Source organism: Macaca fascicularis, chromosome 1 (assembly GCF_037993035.2).
Source record: "Macaca fascicularis isolate 582-1 chromosome 1, T2T-MFA8v1.1".
NCBI classification, from domain to species: domain Eukaryota; kingdom Metazoa; phylum Chordata; class Mammalia; order Primates; family Cercopithecidae; genus Macaca; species Macaca fascicularis.
Window position 1 is genome coordinate 36,372,142 of NC_088375.1, and position 22,581 is coordinate 36,394,722.

At 33.5% G+C, this 22,581-nt stretch overlaps 2 protein-coding genes across 14 annotated transcripts in view; one reads left to right on the plus strand and one right to left on the minus strand.

The window, feature by feature from the left end:
- The window catches only part of RALGPS2 (Ral GEF with PH domain and SH3 binding motif 2), a 204,131-nt gene that overhangs the window by 133,787 nt on the left and 47,763 nt on the right, over positions 1-22,581 (plus strand). For 2 of the 13 annotated variants that reach the window (XM_074023889.1, XM_074023925.1), the window contains exon 1: positions 18,856-19,192. The exons of the other annotated variants lie outside the window; for them this stretch is intronic. The gene's annotated coding sequence lies outside the window, so the exon portion shown is untranslated. Of the gene's footprint in view, positions 1-18,855; positions 19,193-22,581 lie in introns of those variants that run through there. 13 annotated transcript variants of the gene reach the window in all.
- ANGPTL1 (angiopoietin like 1) lies at positions 290-20,480 on the minus strand. Its single transcript, XM_005540096.4, has 5 exons — positions 20,144-20,480; positions 14,348-15,196; positions 3,242-3,435; positions 2,323-2,593; positions 290-972 (listed from the first exon to the last, which is right to left on the minus strand). The coding sequence occupies exons 2-5, from the start codon at positions 15,168-15,170 to the stop codon at positions 785-787; spliced, it is 1,476 nt and encodes a 491-aa protein (XP_005540153.1). The 5' UTR covers positions 15,171-15,196; positions 20,144-20,480; the 3' UTR covers positions 290-784.

Sequence of the window (22,581 nt, forward strand, 5' to 3'; positions counted from 1 at the left end):
CATTTTTGTAATACTAATATTTTGCTGATTTTAAAACTACATAAAATGCATTTCTGGAGATTTTGGTGTTCAGCATATCATATGAAGAAATATGAGAAAACTGAGAAATTCATTCATAGATTTGTCTTTATAAATTGACCATTTAAATAATGCATGCATTATTTGTGGGGGGTTTTTATTTTTAAAAATGATATGTATTTAATACTATGGGTCATGTTGTTTTGGGAAAATCAGCATAGGATATGTTGTTAAGAATTCAGATTTAATCATTCCATGTGAAAGGCACAAATTCAGTTTGAAATAGCTTTTATTCAATGGAAGAAGTATTTTCTATTGGCAAAACTAGAGGTTTCTCTCTAATTTTCTGTCTATATTTTTATAAATAAAATGCATTATTTGGCTGAAATTTTAAAAATATTTTTTTCACTAGAAGTTAGAGCAATCTTAGATTTTAAATAAATTGTTAAGGATCTTGAACATGTTATTTAGTTATGTTTTAAAATATAGCTAAGATTTGCAAATATTTACATTTTAGGAAACAAACTGTATTTAGTCAACATAATTTTTAAAATAACTAGGACGTGGAAACACATAATTTTCTGCAGTAATTGACAACAGATGAAACTACATTTATAGGTTCCCCTTTTATAGTTAAGGTAAAATTCATTTTAAAAACTTTATGTGTAGAAATAAATTGTGCCAGGTAATATACATGTAACATTTACATTTTTAAGAACTGAAAAGTACAAAGTTCTGTGTCATTTAAATTGGCGAGTGTCTCTCTTCAGTCAATAGGCTTGATCATCATCTGAACTGCTCTTAAGGAGTATGACCCGCCTCTGTATTCGGCCCAGAAAATTCCATCTTGGTGCTTGCTTCTGTAATGGCCTCCTCTGTACCATACTCCATTTAGGTTAGAATGTGCACAGGCATTGTACCACCAGCCTCCTTTATGAAAGTGGGCGCAGTTTCCTTTGAGGAAAAAATATAGATATAAACGTAAAAGTTTCTTCTAGGTGTGGTACTCTGCAATCATCAAAAACTTATTCTGCCTTTAATTTGAACTTCCCTTACTAATTCCAGTTACCTTTATCTTAGCAGTTTTAAATGTCTTCACTTTTTTTATTGCTGTTGCATCAACTACTTGAAAGATTACTTGAATTGCCTTTTTTTAAATCTTGCTCTTTGCTTGCTTAAAATGTGCCTTTTTTTAAAAAGGGGGATTTAATTTTCTAGGTAGCAGAGTAGATGCAAGCAGTGTTTATATGTGAAAGAGTTACAGAGGAAGAAATTGGGAAGGAAAGATACAGAAGAAGGTAAAAGTCTGAGGAAAACTGAATTTTCAAAATAAAATAGCAAAAAATAATACAAAGTAAAATAAAACCAGCAGTCAAATGGGTTTCTGTAAATAAGACATAAGTTATGGTCATATCTCTCTTCTTTTCTTGTTTACCAGTGTGAAATTGGTTAAAATAAAGACCTGTGTGCTGTTTGCCAAAATACAGCTGGAGAGAAAAACCAGTTTGGGGCAGGGATAGGGGAGAATTGTTGGGGGAGAATCTGTTTATCAGGACCAGAAAGCTGGGTTAAAAAGTCAAAAGCATATGAAAACTAAATTTGAAATTATGTGGATGGTCTAGTTGTTTCTTTCTAATGAAAATACTAATTTCCCCTTTGAATCAAGCTTTTTTGTTATTCCTGTGCCACATGTTACAGTCATCTTGGTTTTCCCCCTCAAAGAAATGCTCTTACACCATGTATCCAGATGGCTTGCATCCTTCACTCCTTGCGAGTCTTTATTCAAATGTTACTTCCTCACAGTAGCTTTTCCTGGCGAACCCATATAAAATAGCCCCCATCCCAGGCCTTGCTGCCCACCACTTTCTATTTTCTTACTCAGTTTTATTTTTGAGAGTACTTATTGCCACCTAACAAATTGTTTTGTCTCTCCTCCAGTGAGTAAGCTCCAAAGGGCAGGAACTTTATTCACTGTTATATCCCTAGCACCTACAACAGTGCCTGGCACATGGTAGGTGTTAAGTTGTTATGAATTGTAGGCACTTGCACTTTATTTCCAGATGAATGTGTTTCTGTTTTGCTTTGTGTTTTTTTCCTAGAACTTTGTTTTTCACATAGATCACACTTTGGGATTGCCTTATAGAAGAGATCTTAAAAGCTATTTCTTTCAGTAGGTTATACTTCCTGTTACAGTGACCAAAACTGACCTTTTTGAAAAGACTTTAGTAGCATATATATTAGTAGATTCTATTTAATGTATAGAAGATGATTATTCTACAAAGAATGAAAGTTTTTCATACTTACCTGCATACATATCTTTGTCTCTGTCCAGTGTGGTGAATTGTTTACCATTATGCCACATCATAGAATCCCCTGCATTTCCCTGGTAAGTTCCCAGGCGCAGTCTATAGAATTCACTTTCGGGTTCCAGACGAAAGCTGCTGTATTCTGCATAGACTTTTTTATCACTCCAGTCTTCTAATTCAATCAGTAACTTGTAATTATCTTGATTGCTAAGCATATAGATATTTTCCAGTCCAAGCCAATATTCTCCGTCAATGTTTCCAAACCCTTTCTGTTAATAAGTGAAGAAACATGAGTGCATAAATAAGTATATAGTAAACATTTTTATAGATAAGTGTTAAACATTCAATAGCATAAAGATATTGGCCATTTAAGTGATAATGTGAGCTTCCATTTTAGTTGGTCACTTGAGGTTTATAAGCCACACATTGTCATTCTGTTTTTTTTTTTTTTTTTTTTTTTTTTTTTTGCTTCTAATGTGTCAGTAATCATTTGCAGACCTAGCTTCAAATCCTACAAATTAAGACAAAGGCAAATGAGAATAAAATTTATCCATAGCTACTAAAAATATTAGCTAGTATACTACCCAGATCCTTAAAAAGGGTTCCTGGTCTCTCTCATGTTCATTTAAAGAGCCCAACATTTCTTTCCTAATAGTAATTTTTGTAAAGTAGTAAGTATAAGTCATCCAAACTGAAAGGGATCATTTTAAAGTATATCTTCTGTTTTCTTTTTATAATTTAATTTTCACTTTAAAACTAGAGATGAGAATCATTTTTTTGACAGATGTAGATAATGAAAAAACATATGGATAGTTATTTTTAACTGTGTATCTTATTTATTGCATAGCATCTTGTTTCTTGCATTATTGCAAGAATGGGTTTGTTTTACCTCCCTTAGGACTGCATCACTGATTTACCTTATAATTTTCCCAATTTCTGAAGAAGTTGACAGAGCCATCTGTTCTTTTCTGAATAACAGTCCAACCCCCAGGATCCAAACTGTTTTCACACCATAACTGCATTGGTCCATTGCTGTTTTCAGGTTTAATCATATAAATCCCACTGACCGAATGCCCAGCTTCTTTTGCTTGCTGACAGTCTTTGAATGGTCCTATAATTTAAATATCATTTATTATCAGCAAACTTAATATGAGAAGAGACGTATTAAAAGTTTTTAATCAAGATTCTTACCTTTGTGTCTTTGTTTACAGTTAACCACTGTCTATCATATATAGAATATTATAAAATATAAACTAAATAAAAGGGTGACTCCAGTTCTATCTGGAACATTAATTTGTTTTGTTTTCATCTGTTCTTTTCTTTGTCCATATATATATATATATTTTATATTGTTATAATCCTAATACACGTAGAAAATTGGATTGTCTTAACATTTTCATGCAGCTGTAGTCTCCATTCTGGCTGCATAATAGTCCTTGACATTGATATATTTTTATCTCTCTATCATTGGACATTGAGGTCTTACGATTTTTGCTATTATAAAAACACTGCACAAAGTGTCTTCATTCTTATTGAATTCACTTTTTAATATTATAAAAATGCTGAGGGATCAATCTATTGGATTAGAGGATATCAATTTATTCATAGTCCTACATAGTACCCAAGTCACAGTTTTGGAAATTTGATTTCAGTGGAACATACTAGTACCTTGAGATACTCATTGCAAATGGGGTCAGTCAAATAAGTTTTAGAAATGCAAAATATTATGTTTCCCTTTTGGAAATTCTCAATGTGCATTTACATATTAAAGACTGAGAAGCCCTGAAATAAACCAGATGCCCAAACTCATAGAATCTTAAATTTCCCCCAACAACACTTACTAACAGCCCATGAGAACACATTTCAGGAATGTTAGCATAAATGCCTATCTAAAGAGTTGTATCAATCTATATGACTAATACTAGTTTTCTCATTTAACCTACAGTTATCTGGTGATACTTTATAGATGTTCTAGAGATAGAACAATTAATTAAGGTCATGGGTCATAGAAAATGGTAAACCCTAGACATAAATCCCTATCTAATCCCAGAGTCTCTGCTCTGAACTGCTGTGTTGCATGCATTTGCCCTCATGTTATTTCATAGTTTTAGGTATTTTCCATTTTTAATCCACTTATAATTTCTTCAAATTTTACAAATTTTGTGAAATTGCTTTTAGGGTTTCTGACTCTTGAACTTGCGATTTCCACATTTTTGGATCTAGTGAATATTCTTTAGTTTCATCCTTCTCCAGTGTTTCAAGCCTTTTTTATAAACATGCAAAATATATTAACGGATTTAGAAAAAAGAATTACCCTAAAGATCTCTTAGAACAAAAAATGTATAAAAATTCTGATTGTCAAATTTTATATTTTACTAGAAATATGTGAGAGTTCAGTCAAGTAAAGTCCTTACAAGAATTTCTGTACTATAAGGTTAATAAGATTGTTGAAATTTTGAGAAATGTGTTATCTGTACTTTGCCAGATATGTTCGGTATTCCTTTTGGGTCTTATTGGGATAGAATTAATCTCATTGGGTAGTTCCACAACTACAACAATAGAAGGGGTTCTTAGAGACTACGAGCTCTTCCTTGTAGATTATTCCTTGAGGACAGAGACTTTTTTCTTTTTTTTTTTTTTTTTTTTTTTTTTTGACTTCATGTCATCAGTGTTTAAACCCTTAGGAAACTGTCCATAATTTTTTGTTAATTAAATTACTCATTTTAAATACAAGGAAACTGAAAACTACACACAAAAATCAAGAGGACATCAGTTTCTCTAGTCCACATGTTTATTATAGTTCATTGATATTTTTCTGTCTTAAATTTTTAAAAATTATAATGCAATGTCCATAAATAGACTAGTAAAAATTAGAGAAACTGGAAAGCCTTATTTATGGTGTCTTTCTTGGGTTATATTTAAGTATTGTATTTTTTAGTTCTAGAGTTTCAGTTTGATTCTTTTTTTCATAGTTTTTATTGCTCTTTTGAGATGCCCTATCTTGCATTCATTATAAACGGATTTTCCTTTAAGATATTGAAAATAGCTATAACCACTACTTTAAAATTACTGTCCTTTCAGTCAAGTTTGCTGAGTTTTTATCATGAATGGATTTTGGATTTTTTCAAAGGCTTTTAAAATCTTTTTTTCTTTTTTAATTTCTTTTCTAACTAGATACATCACAGGAATCAAAGGCTTTTTATCTGCCTACTGAGATGATGATAGGGTTTTTCTTTTTGTTGTTAGTACACGAATTACATTGAATATACATATATATTATGTATATTATATCTAATCAATATTAGAACAAAAAAGTGTATATATTAGAAGAAAATATATAAAATATGTATATTAGAACAAAGAATGTATAAAAATTCTTATTGTCAAATTTTATATTTTACTAGAAATATGTGAGAGTTAAGTAAAGTTCTTATAAGAATTTCTGTACTATAAGGATAAGAGGATTATTGAAATTTTGAGAAATGTGTTATTTATACTTTGCCAGATATATATATATACACACACACACACACACACACACACACACACATGTATATATGTGGTTTTGGGTTTTGTTTTTTTGGAGTCTGTTGCCCAGGCTGGAGCGCAGTGGTATAATCATAGCTCACCACAGCCTCAAACTCCTGGGCTCAAGTGATCCTCCCACCTCAGCCTCCCAAGTACCTAGGACTACAGGCACGTGCCACCATGCCTGGCTAATTTTGTTTTTTTTTTTTTTCTGGAGAAATGGGGTCTTGGTATATTTCCCAGGCTGGTCTTGAACTCCTGGTCTCAAGTGATCCTCTGACTTCAGCCTCCCAAAGTGTTGGGATTACAGGCATGAGCCACTCCACCCAGCCTTTACATTGATTGTATTTTGAATGTTAAACCAACCTTGTGTTCCTGGGATAGACTCAACTTAGTGAAAGTATTCAGAGCCCTTAACACTATACCTAACAAAGTAGTCATCATCGGTAATTGTCTGTTCTTTCATTTCTCTTTTATTCCTCATCTTAACACATAATTGTAGCTTATTTAATAATTTAAGTAGCTTATTTAATATCTGCTTATTTAATAAATTTAATATAGCTCACCAAAGATGAATGTACAGTCATTTCTACTGCAGATAAATATTACTGAAAAACCTCATGTTCTGCAAATACATGCATTAAAAATAGTAGCTAATTTTAGCTATTAACATAATTTATATTCAGCTGCAGTTACCTGTGGCACAAAACATTAATATGTTTGGAAAAAATCCCATGTAAACCAATATAACCTCTCTGTTTTGCTACCACTATTCTCCTTTTCACTGGTCACATATGGGCTACTTCACATTATAGGAAACATGCATTGTAGTCAAGTAGGAAGAAGGGTAAAGAGCTTGTATTTCAGAAAAGATGAAATTTACAGAATTTTAATTTCTTATGTGGGAGTGAGATGGAAGGAAAAGTGAATTATGACTGCCAGGTTCATTCTTAGATTATTTCATGTAATGCAGGTAGTATATTTGTTTACTTACAGTATTCATAGACAAGGACTTTATCTTTCAGTGTGTATTCACAGTTTGAGCCCCCTTAGAAATTCAGATATGTAGTTACAAAACTACGTGATTCCTAGTAGGCGTGGTTCCCAGAATTCCCTTAATTCTGCATTATTCTTTCAAGAAATGTCCTTTCTGCATCTACTATAGGCTAAGGACTGTTTTAGGCTCAAGGGATAAAGAAACAACCTTAGAGTCAAGTGCAGGGTGGGAGAAGTCGCAAGAAAGAGAGAATTCCACTATAATATGACAAGTACTTTGATGGAGTTATGTAGGGCATGTGGTAGCAAAGTCTAAGAACTAGCTGAGATCTCTAAGGAGCATCGCTCTTACTTTAAAACCTGTTAGTATTATAGTTAATGCACACATGAAAGTAGTTTTGTTACAACATATAAATATTTATCTCATTTTATAAATTTGCATATTCTGTAAATGTTATCTTTGTATTGCTTATTCTATGAATATCATTTTCATAAATGTTTACTATGCATTCATTTGAGTATAGTTTTGACAGTTTACATTTAAGTATATATTCAAAGGTTGGACTTTTATTAGATTATTTGCTTTGCTGCAGAATATTTAGAAACATCAGTGTTCTGAATGTTGACAGAATATTTGTCAAGTATCATTTGTTCCATAGAGCTATACTCATTTTCTGCTATTTAATAGACATTCAGCTGTTTAAAGCCAAATGGAGAGTTCTGAGTTTTCTGAATCCAGCTTTGATTTGATAAGACTTCAATTATGCAAATTTAAGATCACCTTCAGCTTTAATTTTCAACCCATTTTTTGCAGTGGGCTTTGTGTTTACAGTTGGATATCTGCTAGACTTAGGAAAATGTAGTTGAAGTTCTTTTCCAGAACATATGAATAAAATTTAGCAGTGCATAAAGCTACTTTTTTCTCCTCAGTAAAGATATTAAATATCAGAATTCAATATTTATTTGTGTTTATAAACATACCATTAACCTGTCCTAGTCCAGTGTATGTTGTTGATCCTAGCAGAAATATTTTCTCATTATTACTTGCAAATCCTATTTACTTTCTGCCCTAAAATTAGACTTATCTATTGTCCCTATCTTAAATGTTTTCACTGCTTTTTCTGTACCATAAAAAACATTGCTTGATAGAAATTGTTAAATGACAAATAGAAAATTTTAAGCTTTATTCTTGAGAAGCCAGATTTAGTTTAAAGGTTTGCATATTTTCAGAAATAAATTGATCGATATGTGAATCAGGAATTTGTTCATGGTGATTCAAAAGGTATAAAGTGGAATTACCTTTCTTTTAAACTAAGCATAGTATTAACTTTTTTTTGCAAGAGTCTTCTCAAAGCAGGCAGCTGGAATTCTGTACATTGAATTTGAAGAACCAGTCTCTCTGTTCCTCAGTTTATGTGAGGATTAAAGTTTACATAGGGCTAATGAAACCGTATTAATACCTCTGATTTACAGAAAGAAAAATGTTGACCAGTCATGCCACATTATTTCCCAAGACGTATTTATTAAGAACCCATATCTTGAATAGAACAGCGAGTTAAAAAAGAAAAAAGGATTTCATACTTTGAATAGCAGCTTTACTGGGAGCCATCTGTAACATATGTGTTCTTTTTCTGTAAAAAGAACTTTTTAATTATAAAATTACAAAGAGAATCCTTTTTGTGACAAGAGAAACAGTAAACCAATTCAGAGCTTTCAAATTATTGGTTACCAAGTAGGATCTTTTGAGAAGTAAACTTTTCAGTTGGGTTGTGCATTAACTTTCAGATAAATATATTCAACATTTCTGGAGTGGGACGTTTGAGACAAATACTTTCTAAAGTGACAGTAGGGTCTTTCTGTAATAATATGAATTACCTAATTTATTAATCTGTATGTTTAAACTGTATTTAGCAAACCAAACTTTTATTTTTTTAATTATTAAAGAATTTATCAATTATTTTCTCATAACTGGCTAATACAGTCATTTTCCAACAGCACCTTGGCTTAACTAGTTTTTTTGTTTTGTTTGTTTTGTATTAAATGTTAGTATAAGTATTCCACTGAAACCAATTATACCTAAAAGGTATGTTAAGAAGCATTATAAATAATTTGAAAAATGTAAATATTTGGTGATTTAAAATAACCCTACCACTAAAAAGCATATTTTTAGTTTCTAATGACTACTTTCCAAGTTTAACTTTTTTTGTTTGTTTGTTTGTTTGTTTGTTTGTTTGTTTTTGAGACGGAGTCTCACTCTGTCGCCAGGTTGAAGTGCAGTGTCGTGATCTCGGCTCACTGCAACCTCCGCCTCCCAAGTTCAAGCGATTCTCCTGCCTCAGCCTCCCAAGTAGCTGGGATTACAGGCGCCCGCCACTACAAAGTTTTAATTTTTTAAGCTTACCATTTATGTCCTCATAAACCTAATATGACAAGGAAAGACACATAAAGGGAAGTGTATAACATATGTAATAATTAACGGTGGTCAAACCATGCCAGATCATACACAAAACACTTCTACCTGCACCCCCTCGTTTAATCATCACAACAATTTATTTACAAAAGAGGCTACTGAACCCCAGAAAGCTTTGCCAGAATCCAAGTTTACTGATATTCAGATCTATGCTTTTACGCATGGTGAAGGAACTTTCTCCACTCAGCTCTCCTACAAAGAATAAACTTATTTTTATAAATATGCTATTTGTAAAAGAGTAATGTTTTATTTTATAAAAGACTAACCCAAAATGCAGGCACCAAATAACATTAACAGTCAAGAATTTCATTGATTGCAGCTTGTCAGGCTGATTATTACATTCTCAAACATTTTGTTTTTAAGGTAGAGAAGAAGGTAATGTGTTTGAAAAATGTTTTTTTATCTAAATACTATGTTTTATAAATTCATGGGTTTTTTTGAGGTAAATTTTTCTTATAACCATTTTTAAAGAAAATAAAAGATGGTCATAACACCTTTTATAAAATGTGATATGCATAATAATTTACCATCTTCACCATTTTTAAATGTACAGTTTATTGGCATTAAGAACATTTATATTGTACAGCCATCACCACCATCCTTCTCCAGAACTCTTCATCTTGCAAAACTGTAACTATTAACCATTAAACAACTCCCCATTCACCCTCCCCATAACCTCTGGCAACCACAATTCTACTTTCTGTCTATGAATTTGACCACTCTAAGTACTTCATATAAGTAGAATCATACAGTGTTTATCTTTTGTAACTGGCTAAACACCTCTTAAAATATACATTGTTGTTTATTTTCACCTTATGCACGTAGAGACTTTAGAATGACCACGTACCTACATGTAAAGTACAGTAATAGGAATTTCTTGGTGCCAGAGCATACATAAGTACACCAGTAGCCATCCATCTTTACCCTTTTTGTGCAAGCACCTTAACAGCCTGAGACATCTTTTTCCAGAGAGACGTAAAAATAACATAAGTGAATAATTGAGCACATTATGTAAAGAAAATAGCTAGCCTATTTGTTGTTGCTTGTAGTAATTTAATTTAGTAAGAATCACACAATATTAGAATTTGAAAAGGATATTAGAATAATCCAGTCCAGCACTCTCATTGGACACATGAGAAAACACAAACTGGCAGTGACTTACCCAAGGTTACATAACAAAGGTAATGGTGGAACCAGTGGTTCTTAATTCCATGCTCTTTCCCTTATGTGTTCATTAATGTACTAATTAGTGTAGTAATTCTTATGGTGTAGCAAATTATGCCTTTGAATTTAAGAGATCAACATTTATAGAGTAAAATAAGTAAAAAGTTAATGTTTACATAAAACAAATAATGAATAACAGAAAAAAGTTACATGCCCTTAATTTTTGCATTAAAGAAAGGTTTATTGGGAATAAGTTCACCATTTTTTCATTAAAACAAAATGTGTTTAAGAGGACTTTTGACATACTAAATCCGTAACATGAGGTTTAATTCTGTAGCATTAGTGGGTTTTTTTTTTACTAATGCTCAGTGTATAATAAAACATAGAATTGGTATGTTTCATTTTGTATAAACATTTTCTTAGAAAAGTTTGTCAGTGTTTAAAAATGTGAATAATGATTTCTGCTAGAATTGGTTATGCCATCCACTCAGGCTTCAGGGATCACGTAGAATACTCCTTGGCAGTTGTCTTCATACTTACTTAATCGTATACCTCATCAGTTAAAAAAAATTCACACAGCTCAATTATGTTTGTTTATAACTTACATATACAAACTACTGATAAATTATATAAAAGCTTACATAAAACAAAATTTTTTAAAGGATATCAAAAGCAATTTTCTGTTTTTCATTTCTGTACCCAGTGGATCACTTAATACACCGCATTTTCCTTTGGAAATCAAAGGGGTTGAGGTTTGTTTGTTTGTTGTTGTTGTTGTTTGAGTCTCACTCTGTCGCCCAGGCTGGAGTGCAGTGGTACGATCTCAGCTCACTACAACCTCCGCCCCCCAGGTTCAAGTGATTCTCCTGCCTCAGCCTCCTGAATAGCTGAGATTACAGGCACACGCCACCACGCCAAACTAATTTTTGTATTTTTAGTAGTGACAGGGTTTCACCATGTTGGCCAGGATGGTCTCAAACTCCTGACCTCAAGTGATCCCATCTGCTTCAGCCTCCCAAAGTATTGAGATTACAGGTATGAGCCACCATGCCCAGCGAGGATATTAATAATGATCATTATTTACCTAATTTAATGATACTCTGGCCTATTGCTACTGTAACTTAGAACAGTATAAAATGAACAAATCCAGTATGATATAACATATTACTTTCATGAGGGTCTTTGGAATGACAATTTTAAGAAGCTCTATAAAAATGTTACCAAATCAGCTAACACATATTTAGCAACTGCAGATAAGTATGAGATAAGACACAGTAACCATCTACCAGGAAGGAGCTTATAATATAGTTGAAAAGCATCTTAGTTAGATGTATGCTGAGTGTATGTAAAGATAACTGATAATTCAAGAGGGACTATACATAATGTCTTACATGTGTTACAGAGAGTAGAGGTATTCATGGAGAGGAACAATCACTTCAAACCTGTGGGAGTCAACAAGGGCCTCAAGGAGGAGTTGCATTTTATTTATTTGGTTGGTTGGATGGATGGATGGTTGGTTTGGCTTGAACCTTATTCTTTGAGTAGGCCGAAAGCTTGGAAAATATTTAGGGGAAAATGAGTGGATTTATTTTATTGGAACAGATGGTTTTTGTGAAGGAAACTAGTGGAAGGTCCACTAGGAAAGTAGGCTTGAGTCTTTAGGAGGACATTATACTTAGCCAGACTAAGCAAATTGGACTTTTTCTGTTTGCAGAAAGCAGATATGTAAGTAGTTTAAGAAGATGGATCTGCTGGCAATGTAAATATATTTTGATGGAGAGAGAAAACAGAGTTACACCAGTTGGCAAGCTATTATACAGTTCATAGTAAGAACTAACATTTGAGTGCCAGGCACTGTTCTAAGCACTCTTCAATTGTTAAATCTTACGAGGTAAATACTGTTATTCCCATTTCACAGGTAAGGAAATTGAGGCACAGATAATTTTCTTTCCCTGAAGATCACACAGCTGGTAGCCTATGGAGTCTCTGCCTTCTGGCTGCTGCTGTGGATCATTTGAATGTAAACGAGAGTTCCGGGTCTGAATAGAAATGAGGGACATGCACACAGGAGACCAAAAAGGAGACCTGGGTAGAATTCAGTGGCCTATGTATGGGGCAGCTGGGGAAGTGTCAAAGATGAGCCAACCTCATTTGGAAAGGGGTGACAACATTAACCAAAACAGAGATGTTGAGATCAAGTGGTGAAAAGACAGTTAACTATCTTCCAGAAGCATTCAGACCAACAAGTAGACAGACGTATCAATAACTAACTTCAATGTAATATCATATAGAAAACATGTTTAAGAAATAGTCAGTGATTTGGGGAAAGAGCCACCTAGGTATGTTTGTTTGAATCTGGGAAGTCATAACATCAAAGGTATTATTTGAGTTAAGCCTTGAGATCTGCTAAATTGACAGATAAGCTGAAAGAAGGTGTTTCAATAACATTTGAATATGTTCAATATGAACATATGAACATTTGAGCATGTTCAATAACATACCTCAAAAGTAGCATTTGAGGTAATGGTGAAATATCCAAATGCTAACATCTAGCTTTGGTTAAATCAGGAGGGAGAGCTCCATTCAGGAATCATCTGAGCAGTGGTGATACTTGAAGCCAAATATTCTAAAGTAGAGTATCTTGAAGAAAGACTTTAAGGCATAGAAGGAAGAAGATGCCAGTGAAGGACTTAAAGAAATAGGAAGGAAGGAAGAATATTAAAATGGAGAAGGCCAGGAAAGCAGGGCTGTGAACAGCCAAGTGGTATTCACTTATAGAGATGAAACCACTTCGTGATATATTTCTTTCTAGTTTTATTCTTTGTTTTTATTGTTACTGTTTAAAATTATTTCATAGTATGTGTTTTATGACCTGCCTTTTCAATGAGTGAATGAGCTGCAATTTATTTACTCATTGCTTTGGGGCATTTGGGTTTTCCCTTCCACTCTTAGGAAGCAAATCAGCTTGTAAAGGATTCTGGGGAATGAGTTATAAGAAAATGGATACAAGTGTAAAATAAATATCAGAAAGTTAGCAGTGGGTTTAGTAAACTGAAACAAAGATGAATTATTCATCTTTGCTTTCTGGACAGCTAGATCAGTGACTGATGTTGAATGCATGAAGAGAGAAAGAAATGAAATTTAAAAGTGGAGTTTGGAATCATGCATGATCAATGCAATAGTTTTTTTTTATAGTAATGAACATTTATGTTTCTTAGTATACGCAGTACTAATTGTTTAGCCTTGGAAATAGGAGCGATACCTTTTCTTCTTGAGGCTGAGGGCAAGAGGTATGGCTTTTGTACAGATGCTTTCAAGATAAGAAAGAACAAAACTCAGGACCTGATTAGACTTACTCAGTATGGTAGTAGATGAGTCATCTGCTGAGAGTGAAGATAATGAGGTGTGATTACAGCTTGAAGAGAGTGAAAGCAAAATTTTACGTATTTCTTTTGAAGAAGATGATGGTACAAGCAGCAGGAGGTAAATAAAAGAATTGTTGGGTAGCAGCGACGACCCAGCTAGAAGCTGATAGGATGGTTATGGCGCACAGGAGTGGTTCGGAGGGGAACATGGATTTATTCAAGAATAGTAGCCCCTCAATTATAAGAATTTGGATGGAAGACTGTTTTTTTTCACAGAGTACACTAAGTTTTTATAACCTTCTAGAAATTCAGAGCTGGAAGAGGAGATGTATTTAAGTTCAATTCTTGATTATATTAATAAAAAACAAAAATAGAAATTTTAATGTACATGTATAATAACATCACAAAATGAAGAATAAGCATTTATTATGAGCATTGTTTGATAAAGCATAAAAATATTAACCTCATACTCCCACGTTTTACAGTAAGAGTTTACTCACCTTCATTGATGAAAGTTACCGGTGGTATCTTGAAAGGGCTTTTGGTGGGAGAAGTTGCCAGATCAGGTGGTGGCATTAAATCTCTGGGATAACCTGGATCCCTCTGAATCTCGTTACCTCCCAGCAGACCAGGAGTATACTGATGGCTGTTAGGAATATGTTGTGGCACCACCTGGACAAGTGGGGGAGACACATGGGTGTCTTGTCGGGAAAATATCCTCAAGCACTGTTCTTCCAACAAAGTGATCATCACAGATTGGTTATTGACAAGATCTGTCAAGGAAGCATATTTCACCTCTAGTTCCCTGTACCTTGTTGCCATCTTCAACATTTCTGTGGTGACATTGAGGATTTTGTTTTCCAATTGGGAAAGTTCAAGTGAATTATCCCTCTTACGGATAATCTCATGTAATAGTTGCATGTAGAGTTGAGTAACACGAGAGTTCATGTTACGGCTTTCCTTTCTCAGCAGCTTTACCTCATTCACAATGTTTCCATCTACATCCACCACCAGTTGCAGAACATCTATCTCCCGCTTCTGCCTGGAGAGCACATCCTTCAGGTTTTCAAGGTCCATCCTGGTGATCATGTCTTTAATGGTACTTGCATCTTGCCCTTTGGTGTTGACACAGATTGGCCCTGTTATTCTTTGTTCAGGTACCAGGAATGTGTATGCACATTTCTTTGCTTCCTCTTTACCATCTGTGGCGCGAGGGTATCTTCTCTGGTTTATTTTTTTAATTTTGAATTGTCCACCTCTGCAATGTCCAACGTCCACTAGTAGGAAGAATAGCACACCTAGGGTCCAGGTAAAAGCCTTCATTTTGAAATGAGGTTGTAAAATGATGTCTTTTGAAAAACAAATCAGTGAAGGGGAAAAAGCAAAAAGAATTCATGTTAATCTACATTAAAGTCAGTAATATTAAAAACTATCTGAGGGAAAACTGAATATTGGTGTTAATAAATTAGGCTAGAATTAACTTTATTAATTTCTTAATTTTAATATTAAGTTGTAGTACTTTGGCATTTGTTTAAAAATTAGGTTTCAGAGAATAGCTCTTTCAGCTATCACCTTATTGTAATGCTTTTTGTTCCCCAGTTTATTGAGCAGATTTTGGTCAGTGTCCACTCTGTGCAAAGGTACATTGCTAGTGCTGTTGAGGCTTTTGAGACCCTGATAAGATAGCTTTCTTACCTTTAAAAAGCTCACTACCTTAAGACTATGAAAATGGTACACAGTGTTTGTAAGGCATTAATTAAAACATTCTTGTCTAACCAGTATTACAATTACCAGGTGACTTTACTAGCCAATGTTTTAGATTCATACCATGCAATTCCAATTAAATTGGTCCTCTGTAATAAATTATGTCTTCTTCATTAAAATGTTCAATAAAGTTAAAGATTTTAGACAAATCTAAACCCAGATAGTTTTAGCATCATATGCTTTTTATTTTTATAGCATCTCCTTTTGGGATTAGTGACAGGTTTTAGAATGATAGAATGCTCACAGTCATTGTGGGTAATTATATTTCCTGAACCATAATTATATGTACTCTAAGCTTATAGATGATTCAGCAGATTTGTTCTTCTAACAGAAGTTCTACTGAACTGTATTTTAGTACAATGTTAGTAATTTTCTACGTACATTACCAAGGAAAGAAACATATCTGTAATTGAATATGAATGTCAGAGTTGGAAACGCCTTAGAGACCCTGTCATTCAAGAACCTATTTGTACTCTGCATGTTGAAGGCTAAGGCCACACAAGGATTAGAACTAGGTCTAGATCGGGTTCTCTGGCCCATAGTCAGTATTTATAGCAGCAGCACATATACTAAAATATGTGCTTGGAATGTTTCATTTTTGCTGTAGCAGATGAGAAATACTTCTTTATAGTACAAATTCTTCTGAGGTAACAGTTTCAAGAGCCAATACTTTTTCCTTTCTCTTTAGTTACCTCCCACAAAAGTAGCAGCAGTAGAATGGGTAAGGTATGTTCACTCCATCAGATCTACTAACGAGCTGGTCTATTACAGGCCACCTTTTCACTCTTGCGAATTTGATACCTATCTGCCATTTTTGAAGGATGGCAGTGGATACCCTAAGACAGAGCTTTTCTGTCCAAATTTCCACATAAGTACCTGTTTCTTGATTTAAGAAACCAACTCCTAAGTCGTTTATGCCTGTTATTAATAACAACACAACAATAACAGTAATTAATGTTTATTGAGTGCTTGTTCAGTGTTAGGCACTGTTTTAAGCCATTTTCATGTTTTACTTATCGCCACAACCCTATGAAGTAGATTATTATGATCCCCACTTTCAGATGGAAAACTTGGCATCCAAAAGTTAAGCACCTTATTATCAAGAGTCACACAGGTTCATAGTGATGGAGCGAGAATTTGAATCCCGGCTGAGGACTTCAGAGTTCATGTTTTCAAACCCTTATATTTATGTAGCTTAACACATGTTAACTATTTGCATTTACAACACTGAAGTAATGCTGTATCATTTTATAAAGGAGTAAAATCCTTGAGAAGCTAAATCACTCAAATGGGATTCAAACCTTCTACTCCTAACTTTTCTAAACCTGTGATTTTTACCCTAGTCATATCATAACCACAGAGGAGTCTTAAGTTTATGTTTCTTGTTTTTCACAGCCTTTTCCTGGTTTATATCCATTTTCATTGACTGGTTACTTAATTATACAAAAGTGTTTATGGATAATTTTTGGTAGAATTTGTGTCCAAGTTCTGCCAAATCATTTTTTACATCTCAGACTTTTCTGCTGCAGTGTCTTTCCCTCCATATGTACTTTGTCAGCTGGTAGTTATATATCTAACCTATGATTATGGACCCCTCCCAAAAACAAAGGTCATGTCAATGAAATATAGACTTTTCTGCTATCGTCATGAAGACTACTGCTACTTTCACTTTCTAAAACCATGTTCTTTTGTTTTTGGTATTTTTCAGTTGAATAGTGTCTTCAAAACGGGTAGATAATGAAAATAAGGCAAATATGGATGGAGTATGGAGAATTATTATTATTTTACCAACAAGAGAGGGAATGAAAACAAAAGATAGGGAGGCCATAACAATCTGTATTTCTATCGAGGCCTTCTTTTGCTGACTGATAGCCAAAGCACACGTGGGTTTTTTTTTAGCTTTTTATGTTTTCATAACTTGCTTTCTGACGTATATAGAAAATTCAGACAGAAACAGTCATCTATTTTATTTTTAAAAATAGACTTTTACTATATATGTTACCTATACCAAAAACCGATAAAATATTTATTATATCTCCAGATTCGTGGAATTTAGATATGGGTTATTTAAAAAACTAGGGACAAGACAACAAAAGCTGTCATGCTCCTGGGCACATGTGTATCATTTTTCCTATATATTTAATTTAACTTACCTACTGCTAAAGTCCGTTCGTTTTAATACTAGAATGGAAACTCTTAGATCAGAAAATTATTTTACTTAAATAATATTTGCTATGAAATAAACTACCAAAGCAGGGAGAATGCAGGAAGTAATATAAAACTCTAAAACAAATAGAATTTTATTAGTAATATTCTGATTGAACAGCTCGTATTAATACCAGACACAGATTTTTATAGAACAGCTAAAAGTTCATCATCCAAGACTGCTGTTAGGACTTAGCATCAGTATTGTCATTGAAGAACAAAAAACACCAAAATGCTAATCTAAATTAAAATAAAAGCAGCTTCCTTGTGTGTATTCTGCCTTGGCTCATTGTGGTTCCTATAAGATTAAATCATAAGATAAATCACTGTTTACCACAAGAAAAAGTGATCTAAATTAGCATTTAAAGGAGGCAACTAAAAGTTTATTTTTTAAATAAATACAATTTTTTTAATAATACAAAAATATTGGCTTCACTGTCACTTAAAGCAGGGCAAGGAGCCACATTTCTTAAGTAGTAGACTAGCTACGTCAGGAGTAAAGAACTGGTTTTAAAAATACATTTACTGTTATGTTTTCTAAAAACATTCTCTTATTTAATATTTTCTCACATATATTCTGTTTTGAAGCGAAAGATCCATAAATCTGTGTTACCTCATAAAACTTGCTGTATATGTTAAAATTTTCCTAGGCCCCAAGAGAATGTTATAAATTAGTTATAGAATACTTATGTTTAAATCTAAGTCTTTACTTAGTTATTTTTAAAAGAGAAAAAAAGGTCTTCTATGCATTGGGTTAATTTTATTAGTAGCATTTCTCTTCATAGTTGCTATATTGCCAGCTAGTAGAGACAAGAAACGAAAGTCAAGATTTGCCTCCTTTCAGATGGTAAACTCATAGAGGCATTTAACTGGCTGTGTCATGCACTGAAAACAACATGAGGCAACGAAGTTAAATTTATGAAGCATTCAGGATATGTTAGATAAAGAATTTCTAGATTGTGAAATATGTTCTGGGAAGAGACTTGAAAACAATCTAATCGCCTGGATATATTTAAGAAAAGGATAAATAGTTATCTGTGTGATTTGGGGTTCAGATTAAATGCTTGCCTTAAGACAGTGTCAGTAAGAACTGAGGCTTAATAAAGTCCTGCACTTTCCATAGCATGTAACAATAAAAAAGAGAGATGACAGTATTTCAGATCCACTATTGCTTGGGAATTTTGTTAGAATTTCTTGTAAAATGTGTGTTTAACAGAAATCCTGCCAGTATTTATACAGTTTTAAATCTTTAAGGAAAGGACACGAAAGCAAAGTTGGAAAAAATTTTAGCTTTACCATTATTTGCTTGTTCAAGATTCTTAACCATTAATATCTTTAATTTTTACAAGGCCAGAGGAGCCCCAGATCTAACAAACGTAAGTGTCTTTGGTTTAAGGCATACTATTGGTAACGAGTAATTTTATCTTTAATAGTTTTTATAATGCATGTAAAAAAAGCTCCCAGATAGAATATTGAAGGAAACCTCTTATGTGTGCTTAACAAAATTATTTCTATCTAAAAATATTACATATTTCTAGCCTTTTAGTCATGTATTTAATTAATTACATCTTCTGGGTTCTTATTTTCTGTTGTTAATACTGACTACTTACATAATGCTTTTATGTGTATATCAATAACTTCGCTTTTCCACGTAATTCCATTTGTAGCAAGTTAATTTCTGTCATCCAAATTAAATTACTGTTACATGTAAGCCTGGAAAGCTATTTAAAATTTTGAGTTGGAACAAGAAATGCCATAGATTACTCTTAAATCTGTACAAGAATTTCTGGTTAATATTTGGTTATACTGTAATTGAGATTTTGTTGCAAAGACTTTCAACTATTTTTATATCTTAGCTTTGTTTTATGACTACACTCTGAGAAATCCAACAGTTCATGTATGTCTTCAGCACACACACTGTAGCTGCAAGAAGAGAAACTAATTGCGTTCATGACTATTTAGTTTGTATTCCTTTGTTTTTAATCATTGTGCTATAAACCTTATACATTTAATCTGTTACTTGTTAAAATGTCTTTCTACTGTCACTAAAGCACTTGTTTTCAGAAACCCAGCATGGGATGCATGTATCAGTCTGTAATCATATACACTAAATATCATTAAATTGAACCTCAAATAATGCATTAACCATCGCACAGTACTTAATGTTTTTATGTCAAGTTGCAAGATAAAACCTTTTTCAGATAAGATAAACTAGTATATTCTAAAGGTCTTTGTTTAGTAAAAGATTCTGAAATTTCTACTACAAATATAAAATAGTTATGCATTTACTATACATAATATTTATAAATGAAAGAAATATTAAATACCTTTTTGTATCTGTTGATACAGTGAATCCAGAAACTTGCTGCCCTTATTCTTGATTTTAAAAATCAGTGTAGAAGTTTGTTCATCTGTGACTTTAATGGCAGCTGCATTTTTGTTTTGAACCGTTGAATCCAAGCTGTAAGAAGGAACTTCTTTTTCCTTTTACAATACTAATCAATTGAATTTGACGAGCCACCTGTGTAATTTTAAGTAGTATAGTAGAAGTTCGGGTCTGTGGGCCGTCTTTAATCCAGCAGAGAAAGCGTTGTGGCTTTGCTCTGTCTGCCACATGGAGAAATGCAGTAACCAGCTGCAGCTGACCCAGATTGTATATACAGTACCCCTGAATAGTGATTCCCTCTTTCTCAGTAGACTCAAGTTCAGCCCACATATTACATCACCAAAAATTGCTGGAGACTGGGGGCGGGAATCTCCTCCTTAGGATTTCCTCTTTGTAGCCTTAAATAGGGGGGTGGGATCAGCAGGAGGTTGAATAGTTTCAAACAAGGAGAGATTGTGTGCAGGTTGAAGGAAGGGCACCATCTGGAAACAAACTATCATAGTTCAGCGGGCAATTATAAAACAAACATTTTAGTCTGCTGGCCAGAGATCTTTTAAGTTGAATACCGAAAAAAAATAGTGCTCAACTTCACTTAGAAATAGTTGCAGGCTGATGAGTTTGGTTTTTGTTAACAAAGAACAAGAGCTAGACTTTGTCAGGAGGCAGCCACCTAAGTAATGTAATACTCTTTATAGCCTAGAAGAATTTGTAAACATTTTACTTATTAAGTTGCTAATGAAGGTTTTAAACTTACAAGAAACTTGATGTTGTTATAGTATGTTATGTCTTACTGTGTAATGTATCTTAAGATGAAACAGCTTTTATATATAATTACCAAACGTGAGTGAAATTCTTTCAGATACTTAATACTTTTAAATATTAAAATTCTGATGTTACATAATGTCATATCCTCCTATTCTACAAAATGACCTCTCTTCTCTGTATAAGGTCATTCTTATTAATTGATGTGGTGTGGTTTAAAAACAAACATAACCCTGAACTAAGTAAAAAACAAGGAAGCTCTGACTCTCCACTAGCTATGTGAACTTAGACAAATCACTTTACCTGCCTCTGGCAAGGTTCTTCTGCTATGAAAATAGGGTGTTGGAAGAAATTAGTAAGTGTTGAGTACAACTATACTATTGTATTTCATTAATTGAAGAAATGTTAAGTAACTCAGTAGCTGAAGAAACACAAATTTAGGCTTAAGTAACTTAACTTAGCACTTAAGTACTAAGTAGTGGAACTGGAATTTGAATCTAATGCCAAAGCATTATGCCACACTGTCTGTCATTGATTACCTAGTTGCTGTAAGCTGCTTTTAGATAAAACTTTTGGGCTTTCTGTACGTCCCTTCCTTATTGCTATAGCTTGTGCTGTTTTTCTCTTTCTGTTAGGCCACACTGTTGATCCACATCGTTTATTTAAAGTCTGAGCTTATTTTCTACCTCTTTCACAGAGTCATTTCTTTGAATTCCTGTGCCATATATAGGTATATCAGAGGTTGCAAACACAAGGGCCTAGAAAGGCAAATGCTCACAAGAAGAATGGAGCAGGTAATAGAAATCAGTGAAGTAAATCAGTAATAAGATACTGGAGAGAAATGAAGTTTATGGCAAGTTGGCATCCTTTTGGTTAATTTAAAGGGATCTGCCTGCACCTTCTCAGCTGTACCTGTGGCCATGAAGGATTATGAGACAGTGTTGCCAGATCTTCCCATTATTCAGGAAAAAAGAGCCATTTAGATTTTTCCTGTAATACTTCCTGATTTTAAAAAACATTGGGACAGATGTGCTGCCAGCTTCTGGCCTCTGATTTATATTATGTATCATTTCTTGAGCATTCGGTAATTATGTTGTAGTCACTAATGGTTTAAATCTGGGAAAAATAAGAGATAGTAAATTCTTCCTGAGCTTTTAAATTTCAGCAGTTTGGAGCTTTCTAACTTCAGCACTTAGTAATATCACTAACCAGGGTAGGAAATTGGAATGACAGGTATTTAGGGACAAATTATGGCTAGATATGTTAAATTGGAAATGAAAGTCAGGATCTCAGTTATATAGAGAGATTCAAAAGTCATCAGCAATTAGGTAGTAGCTAAAGCTATGGAACTAAGATACTAGAGAAAGTACATGTAGAATGTAAGGGAAGATTAATGACAGACCATGATACCAATTTCCAGGAAACCAGCTTTCAAGAAACATGAGGAAAAAGAAGAATGGTGAGGGCTTAGAGGAAAGATAGGAAAGTTCAAGGTGGGGAAAACCTGGGAACTAGAAGAGAATGGTTACAATACTGCAGAGAGATTACATAAGGAGGGGAGACCAAGAGAGCTGTTTTAAGACTTAGAATGAGACAGTTGTTAATGCCATTGCCAAA